The sequence below is a fragment of the Thermobia domestica genome, chromosome 14 (assembly GCF_964235325.1).
Source record: "Thermobia domestica chromosome 14, izTheDome1.hap1.1, whole genome shotgun sequence".
Taxonomy (NCBI): Eukaryota; Metazoa; Arthropoda; class Insecta; order Zygentoma; family Lepismatidae; genus Thermobia; species Thermobia domestica.
Window position 1 is genome coordinate 5,740,849 of NC_137467.1, and position 10,187 is coordinate 5,751,035.

Consider the following 10,187-nt stretch of genomic DNA (forward strand, 5'->3'; position numbering starts at 1 on the left):
AACGAGAATGTTCTCAGACAGCCAGTCACAAGAGGACATATATCAATATAAAAGAAGCTCTACATCACTTAGACCCAGTCAATACACGGTCTTCAACATCTACTCCCGAGGTTCTATTTCCATTTGCAAAATACAAAATATTCACATACCCGACAGTTGGTGTTCTTTCTTGTACAAAATAAGTTCGACCGAGATTAGAAGGAACATATGAAAAACAGGAAGAATCTCAGTTTTCTACCAGATGAATTAGCCAACGACCCTTCGACTTCGACTTTGGCTTTATTTAACACTTCATCTCATGTTTTATTTTATTCTAAGTTGACGTGGAGCGAGGGAAATTGGGGTTGCAATATGCCTACTGTTGGCGAGAGTGCGCGGCGTTTTGCTTCAAACATTCACATGCAATATATTGATCTTCCTCAAATCATTAATAATGAAGCCATTTTTGTTATTTTCTCGTTGATTTCGTCACAGTAAGAATAATTTAACAAGGGTTAAATATTTCCTAATTTTATCGTTAAGCATTTTTATGTCCTTTCGGTGGATATGTCAAAGGACAACGGGATAACTCAGACTATTTAAAAGTTTGAAATTTCCGATTGATTACTACATTTTCTTTCTGTTGCAGACCATGTTGCCTGTAATCATGAGTCATACACCAGCTGGAGCTTCCACAAGAGATTTAATTCATTATGGACAAGTTATTAGATCTGGTAAGTAAAATCCATTGACTGGTTGTTGCAGTAGCGTACACAGGAATTTGTTTCGGGGGGTCCAAACTCAATATGAGGGTATTTTAGATTAAAATCCCCAAAATTGTCCCTAAAATTAGGCTAAATTTACACAAAAGTCGAAATTTCGGGGGGGGGGGTCCGGACCCCCAGGACCCACTGCTGCTTACGTCCCTGCATAGTTGAATGGGGGACGTCAGCATTGAGGCAATTTGTTCCATGTCTCTAAAAGCCCAATTACTTAGACATGTATTTAAGTCCTAAAAAAATAACTGAATAACTGATCAACGCCAAGATCAAGCCAAACTGCTTAAGCTCGATACTTGAAAATTGGATAATACGTAGAAATGAGTCACGTAAGGTACCTTTAAGGAAGGATTTTTAAAAACCTGGAACGAGGGGAAATGGGATTGAAATATTATAATAAGATGTCCACATCTCGGAATCTCTAAGAATAGAAACATGATATTCGGTATTTGAACCATTCATTTAAAATAATTAAACATATATTTTTGCATTTGTTGATATTTTACTTAGAAAGAGAGAGAAAGGGTTGCAGGCTGAGTCGAGCTCGGACCGTACTGACATCTTAAATTACTTGGTGAGACAGAAGTTAGCCGGTAATCAGTGATGAAAATTTTCCGGAAAATTCTGAAACGGAAAATTTTCTGGAAAATTTTCCCGGAAAATTTTCCGATTCATAAAAGCGTACTACACTTATTCCTACATCGTTGTTTAGTCGAGATGTGAGGTGGAAAATTTTCTTCTATATTTTTCCGGAAAATTTTCCGTTCTTAACAAATATCAGTGATTAAGTAACAATTCGTCAGTATTCATAAAATTGATTGAATTCATATATAGAAACGTTAAAAAGTGAAAGATAGTTAAAGAATCTGAAAATTTTCATGGCTCAGACAATTTTCAGTACGATGTAAGAACTAGTGGAACAATTTTCCATGAATCGAAAAATTGTTTGTCCTGTACAATGAAAATTTTCCGGAAAATTTTCCGATTGATAAAAACATACTCCACTTATTCCTACATCGTTGTCTAGTTAAGATGTGAGGTGGAAATTTTTCTTCTATATTTTTCCGGAAAATTTTCCGTTCTTAACAAATATCAGTGATTTAGTAACAATTCGTCAGTATTCATATAATTGATTGAATTCATATATAGAAACGTTAAAAAGTGAAAGATCATTGAAAGAATCTGAAAATTTTCATGGCTCAGACAATTTTCAGTACGATGTAGGAACTAGTGGAACAATTTTTCATGAATCGAAAAACTGCCTGTCCTGTACAATGAAAATTTTCCGGAAAATTTTCCGATTCATAAAAACATACTCCACTTATTCCTATATCGTTGTCTAATTGAGATGTGAGGTGGAAAATTTTCTTCTATATTTTTCCGGAAATTTTTCCGTTCTTAACAAATATCGGTGATTAAGTAACAATTCGTCAGTATTCACAAAATTGATTGAATTCATATATAGAAATGTTAAAAAGTGAAAGATCGTTTAAAGAATCTGAAAACTTTCATGGCTTAGAGAATTTTCAGTATTATGTAGGAACAAGTGGAACAATTTTTCAGGAATCTAAAGATTGTGTCCTATACAGTGATGAAAATTTTCCAGGAAATTTTGAAACGGAAAATTTTCCGATTTGTAAAAATATACTTCACTTATTCCTACATCGTTGTTTAGCCGTGATGTGAGGTGGAGAATTTTCTTCTATATTTTTCCGGAAATTTTTCCGTTCTTAACAAATATCAATGATCAAGTAACAATTCGCCAGTATTCATAAAATTGATTGAATTCATATATAGAAATGTTAAAAAGTGAAAGATCGTTTAAAGAATCTGAAAACTTTCATGGCTTAGAGAATTTTGAGTATTATGTAGGAACAAGTGGAACAATTTTTCATGAATCGAAAAATTGTGTCCTATACAGTGATGAAAATTTTCCGGGAAATTTTGAAACGGAAAATTTTCCGATTCGTAAAAATATACTTCACTTATTCCTACATCGTTGTTTAGCCGTGATGTGAGGTGGAGAATTTTCTTCTATATTTTTCCGGAAATTTTTCCGTTCTTAACAAATATCAATGATCAAGTAACAATTCGCCAGTATTCATAAAATTGATTGAATTCATATATAGAAATGTTAAAAAGTGAAAGATCGTTTAAAGAATCTGAAAACTTTCATGGCTTAGAGAATTTTGAGTATTATGTAGGAACAAGTGGAACAATTTTTCATGAATCGAAAAATTGTGTCCTATACAGTGATGAAAATTTTCCGGGAAATTTTGAAACGGAAGATTTTCCGATTCGTAAAAATATATTCCACTTATTCCTACATCGTTGTTTAGCCGTGATGTGAGGTGGAGAATTTTCTTCTATATTTTTCCGGAAATTTTTCCGTTCTTAACAAATATCAATGATCAAGTAACAATTCGTCAGTATTCATAAAATTGATTGAATTCATATATAGAAATGTTAAAAAGTGAAAGATCGTTTAAAGAATCTGAAAATTTTCATGGCTTAGATAATTTTCAGTACTATGCAGGAACAAGTGGAACAATTTTCCATGAATCGAAAAATTGTCTGTCCTGTACAGTGATTAACATTTTCCGATTCGTAAAAGAATAGTCCACTTATTCCTACATCGTTGTTTAACCGTGATGTGAGGTGAAAAATTTTCTTCTATATATAGAGAGAAACACTGTGTAAAATTTTATTTCCCAACTTGAAATACAAAATTTTCCGGTTCCCGAAAGCTAATTGGAAAATTATAATTTGTTGCTGACTAACTTTCCTCTACTGAAATTCAATTTTGTAGCACTATGTGCAGTTAAATTAGTGGAAAATTTTCCACCTAACATCACTATACATAATATCCAAAATTTTCAGGCCTATGAAAAGTGTTTTCCTTTTGTTTCTACATCGTGATGAAAATTTTCCGATCTATGAAAATTCCGATCTATGAAAACTTTCCGACTCCTAAAAAATTCTTCAATTTTTCCATATAATGCAGAAAATATTTCGATTCATGAAAAATTGTTTAACTTGTTCCTACATAGTACTGAAAATTGTCTGAGCCATGAAAATTTTCAGATTCTTTAAACGATATTTCCGTTTTTAACATTTCTATACATGAATTCAATCAATTTCATGATTGCTGAGGAATTGTTACTTGATTACTGATATTTTTTTTAGAACGGAAAATTTTCCGGAAAAATATAGCGGAAAATTTTCCGCCTCACATCACTACCGGTAATGCACAAAGTGTGAAAGCACCGGCCACACACGTGGGAGTATAAGAGAGAATTCGTTAAATCTTATTTCCTTGTGAAGAGCGGTAGTCCCTGCTGGTATATCATAAAAAAATTAGCACTGTAATTGGCATAACACTTATTGTATTCTATTTCAATCAATAAATAATGCTCTAAGTAGATTTCTGTCAGAATGAAGATTTTTTTTACAGTGTATAAAATTCAATTTAAGAATTTATTTACTTATTCGTTTTTGTTTGTGTAGGCAAATTCCGGAAGTTCAACCACGGCTTTGTACGTAATTTGAAGTCGTATGGGCGAGCCTTCCCACCAGAGTACAAACTGGACAAGATCACGGCACCCATTTGTCTGTACTACAGCGACAACGACGTCCTAGCGGATCCTAAGGTAAAGTGATAGACGCAACGTTCAGTAAGTTCTTCTTATGTTATTCACACTTATATTCAACATGTGAAATTAACCATAAGAGTAGGGGGGGACTGTGGCTCAGTGGTAGGTTGTTTATATGTGGTGCGTGGGGGTCCTTGGTTCCATACCCGACCAACATCGTGTTTGTGGGTTTTCTCGGGTTATTCCCGTTTCCTCCCACATTCTAATTCCACTAATTTTTCCATCCTCATTCACTTGCCTTAATCATCGTCTCCCTTGACCTAACAGGCGTAACGTGGGACGTTAAACTAAAAGATTTCATTTCATCTCATTTAAACGTTAAGAGTTTCCAGTAAAAGTTTCCGTAAGTTTCCATTTGTCATAAGTTTACAACTAATCTATGACAAATGGAGTGTCATTAGTGTTGCTCACGTGATATGGTTTAGAGCTATTTCGTCACATCTTTCTATTAGAAGAGCCCTATTTCGTCATAGTCCAGAAGAAAGCAATGGTAAAATTCACTATACCATAACATGTGGGATAAAGTTTTTTTTTTCCTTTTTATTATAAAATGAAATGTCCTCTTTCAGATTCCGAATGATGTCACTGTTTCAACTATCTAATCTACATATTCAAACAATGATGGTAAAGTTAAAATATCTGTAACTTAACAATCGGACACAATAGAAAGATAATTTTGCTAGGCTATATCGTCGCATGAGAACCAGAGGAACCATCTTGTTGAAAACACATCTTTCTATGAAAATAATATTTTTGTTTCCTCGCCTGTAAACCTACGAAAATGGAGTCCTCCGGTTCTCATGAGACGATATGTAGCCAGATCTTTCCACAATTTGCAATTTTTTTGGTGGCCATTATTGACATGGTAAGGGTACAGTGACGTCACATTTTTAAAAAATCATTTGAAAATTCATTTGAATAATTTGCTATGAACACAATATTTAATCAATTGGACCAAACTGAAGGAACTGAGTGGGACATACAAATATAGATAATTTCTCGGTGGCCCCATTTAAATATCATTTGGATGTAATAAGTCTTCGGAACCAGATCATAAAACACCTCAACGAGTGCAGTGTGAAGAACTAATTAACCGATTTCAATGTGTTTATGTTCACGCATAACTTCCAAATAGATGCACTGATATATATATATTTTTTTTTAATATATTTCCAGCTCCAAAGATTCCCTTACATCATAATGAAGATTCTCTTACATTTAAATGGGGCCACCGTGAAAGTATATGTGTGTTCCACTTAGTTCCTTCAGTTTGGTCCAATTGATTAAATGTTTTGTTCATAGTAAATTATTAAAATACACTTTCAAATTATTTTGTTTTTTACTTATGGGGTCAGTGTTTCGTTACCATACCAGCAATGGCTACGAAAATGTCCCAAATTGTGGAGAGATCCGACTGTATGTAACCTGGCAAAATTGGTCTATTGTATATAGTTGCTGAAGAGATTTTAACTTATCCGTTTAACACGCAGATTAGATTAGTGAACTAGTTACGTCATATTAAAAATTACCTAAGGATGTCAAGGTAACATTACTTGGAATCTGAAAGATGACGTTTCATTTCATAATAAAAGGCAATGAAAAATCTTTATACCATATGTTACACCCCTTTCTAAATCTGCTCAACTATCACAAAAATTGGGTCTTGTTTCGTCTCGTAAGCACCACTAGGTGCAATTTAGTCGTAAAATTTATAGATATTCTCTACATGAGAGAAATATTTAATATGAAATACAAATATTAAATAACGGTCGGTAATAATAGAAATCAATCATTACTGATTTTAATATCAACTTAATTCTTTCTCCCAACATATGGATGATTCCCTAAATTGTGTGTGTAGGGGGAGATTGCCCTTCGATTCAAGCTCCTCGTCGTAGCTCCTTAGGAGCCTACCATACTAAAAATAATACAGAATTTACCATTTTTCTTTCGCTTGTTTTTCATAAATGAAAGGAGATAATGAAATGCAAGTTACCACAATCAGAGATAATGTTATTCTTCAACAGAAAATATGAACCTGAAGAATTTTCAGTGTTGCTATCCATAGAAATTACAGTGTTGCCAGAAAAACAACACCCCTAAAATCTAAGTTATGGCACCAAGTAGAGGAACGTACTCAACTGCATTTGATTACGTATCATGTTATTTTGGTTTCCTTTGAACTACTTTTTAAATAATAGTTGTATTTAGGTTGAAATAAACAAAATAGTTTTAATATACAGTTATTAAAACTAAATAATAATGTTATTTAAAACGTAGTTCACAAGAAACCAACACAACATGATACGTAACCAAACGCAGTTAAGATCGTTCCTCTAGCCGCTGTCTTAACTTAGATTTTAGAGACGTTGTTTTTCTGGCAACACTGTAATTTCTATGGGTGACAACACTGAAAATACTTCCTGTTTATATTTTCTGTTGTAGAATAACATTGTCTATGATTGTTCTAAGTTACATTTCATTATCTCCTTTCACTTATGAATAAACAAGCGAAAGAAGAATGGTAAATTTTGTATTATTTTTATTATGTCAGGCTCTTAAGGGTCTTCACTACAGCGAAATTAAACTACCCTAATTTTAGAGTTTTTCTGTAATATCTTCAAAACAAATAAAAATATTGGAAAAGCAGAAACGTAGTGAACTAGAAAATACGATTTTGCATGTGATACCATTATCACAACTCATCCATTTGCTTTCGATTTGCAACTGTAGATAGATTCAACATTTTTTGCGGGTTCTGTAAATAGCGGCATACCCAACGCAGATAGGTGAATTGTGGTAAAGATATCACATGCAAAATGGTATTGTCTAGTTCACTACGTTCCTGTATTCCGAATATTTTTATTTGTTTTGAAGATATTACAGAAAAACTCTAAAATTAGCGGTAGTTTAATTTCGCTGTAGTGAAGACCCTTAAGAAACTATAATACGATACGAACATGAATATGTAAATGAAGCATGGAACACATTCGCTATATTCAAAAGCAAAAAATGGTAAATGTGATCTAGGCCCATTTCAGTAAAGTGTCTATTATTAGGAGCTTTAGAAATAATATATATTTCTTAAGATTTTAAATGTTTCCTTAATTTAACCAGAAGAGCATGGAGTTGGCCCACTATACCATTTCCAAAAGAATTGAATATAACTTAAGATGTTGCTACTGTTTCATGATCTGAGGAAAATATGCTTCCTAACGTAAGATAAAGCATAAATGCAATCTGAACCCTACTTCAGTAAAAAAAAAACGCCAAACGGCAATCTTAGAAGTTACACTTATTACGATTTTAAGTTCTAGTTGGACCAAAATTTAATATTTTCTAAAAGGCCCAAAGTAATATTTTTCTAGGGGGCTCAATGCCCTCACAAAAAGTTACAAGAATTTAGAAAAATAAACACACTGCTGAACAAGACTGCACTTATGTAATATAAAAAAACACATTTACACGTGACGTTTCGATCTTCTAGCCAAAATCCTCATCACACGTGAGTGTACGTCTGATGAGGATCTTGGCTAGAAGATCGAAACGTCACGTGTAAATGTGTTTTTTATATTAAATAAGTGCAGTCTTGTTTAGCAGTGTGTTTATTTTTCTGATTTTATTCGCAAGACGTTGACTATGAGTGTGTGTCAGTAAGAATTTAGATTTCTGGGCTTTCGGCATCTATGGACATTTAACCCGACGAGCACACTATCCGAGGAAAGGGGAGGAAGGAAAAGGCCTAGGAACTATATGTTAGGTATTACCCCACAGGCCCGTATCCAGGGAGGTCTAGGGGGCCTCCCCCCTAAATTTTTGCTGCACCCATAAAATTTTCACGGTAGGCTTACAAATGAACTATAATATGGTTGGATCGGCCCCCCTAACTTCAGCGGGGTCCCCTACATTTTTGAGTTGGCTACCGGCCTGCCACCCCAGCATTTGCCTGGTGTGAATGAGGAAAACTCAGGAAAACCTCATTCAGGATGGCTGACCGAGTGCCCCCACCGGGAAAAGAGTTCCAAGTTAAGCCGTTGATTATGGGTATGGAGAAAAATAAAGAAATAAAGAAATTAGCGAACACGAACTTTTAAGCAATGAAGATGTGTTGGAAACATGGAGGGAGGAAAGAGTAATAGTAGGCGTTCTTTAAAAAAAAAAAATGAATTCCTTCAGTTTAACGTCCCACGATTATACCCTTTAGGGTAAGGGAGACGGATATTTAAGATTGAAGAACTAGTGGAATACGAAAGTGTGACTAAACAGGAGTACCTCGGGAAAGTCCACGGAGACGATGTCCACTACGAAGTTACTTGGTCAGAAATCGAACCAGAGACCCCATGCAAAAGGGTTAAGCGATCTTCCACTGAGCCACCTAGTTACAAAGAGGAAGAGAAAGTGTTTTGAACATTGTCTTAGCAGAAACTATACTGAGGAAAATAATATGATAGATGTAAAGAAAAAGAGAAACGGGAGAAAAGGCTAGAATTGAAACAGTGGCTGATAAGGGCATGGGCACATAGGCGGTTCTGCTCTTTCCCTGCACATCAGTTTAAAAGAATCTCTGTCTTGTTCTAAAGTCTCTGTAATATTTATTGCAGTATTTTAACACTAGAGGGTAGGAGAGTAGTTTGCATGAAGTAGCAGTGCAATATAAGCCAAAATTACAACCTAATTTCGAATATATATTGATGTTTCCGTTGTGCTATATAATGAATCCCATCTACTAAATAAAATTTACTAAGGAGCCAATCGTGTTTTTTTCTCTTAAGGTTAGTGTAAAGGGACAAGTTTTGCCGATAGGTGTCACTACAGTCTTCGTATCTCTCCCATGTATTTTTTACCTTTCACGAAAATTTACAATTTCTTTTTCAAATTTCAACGTAGAGACTTCAATTTTTTAGAGAAGGAACTTCATAATCTATTAAAGAGCACAATCAGTGCCGATTTTTTATTTAGAATTTTCTTCATTGTTGCAACAGTTCCATTGTTAAAGGTTTGGGTATCATTTTCAGCAATCAAGCCATTTCAACAACGAAGAAAATTCTAAATAAAAAATTGACACGGATTGTTCTCTTTAATAGGTTATGAAGTTCCTTTTCTAAAAATTTGAAATCTCTAGGTTGAAATTTGCAAAAAAAAAAAAAAAAAAAAAAAAAAAAATCTTGAAAGCCAAATAAGTACATACGTGGGGGAGATACGAAGGCTGTAGTGCCATCTATCGGCAAAACTTGTCCCTTTAAACCAACCTTAAAGTGACATCATATTGTACTTTGTCTCCCACTTAACATTAAAATAAAAATTCTCTATTGATTTCAGGACGTTCATTGGCTGTATAATCATCTTCCTAACGTTGTAGAAATGGAACGTGTCCCTTTGAAGCAGTTTAATCACATTGACTTCTTATGGGCCATCGACGTTGACAAACTTCTTTACAAACGAGTTATCAACATCATACGAAAATATACCTGAGGTTCATATTCAAATCTCTCAATCAAAGTACTGTGCACACCAGTTAGGTGAAATATGGTTACCCATCATTAGTGTAAGTATTCGCATTCCAAGGTTTTCAGAAAAAAGAACGTAAATCTTAAGATTTTTCTCTTCCGTATATCAAAATTCCTTAATTTCCGGCTTTTTAAACCTCAATTTCCATAATTTCCTTGATCTCATGTATATTCGTTTATAATTTAGAATCTTGTAAGTTATATTTTGAAAAGTAACGATGTAATGTGTTAAAAGTTAATTTTTGCAGTGCTTTTTAAATGCGATGTAA

At 34.0% G+C, this 10,187-nt stretch overlaps 1 protein-coding gene across 1 annotated transcript in view; it reads left to right on the forward strand.

Moving 5' to 3' along the window:
• The window catches only part of LOC145670654 (lipase 3-like), a 46,428-nt gene extending 36,545 nt beyond the window's left edge, over positions 1-9,883 (forward strand). Inside the window, exons 6-8 of the mRNA XM_081739443.1 lie at positions 629-713; positions 4,266-4,408; positions 9,731-9,883. Of these exons, the coding sequence (XP_081595569.1) occupies positions 629-713; positions 4,266-4,408; positions 9,731-9,883 (381 nt within the window). The remainder of the gene's footprint in view (positions 1-628; positions 714-4,265; positions 4,409-9,730) is intronic.
• The last annotated feature ends 304 nt before the right edge of the window (positions 9,884-10,187 follow it).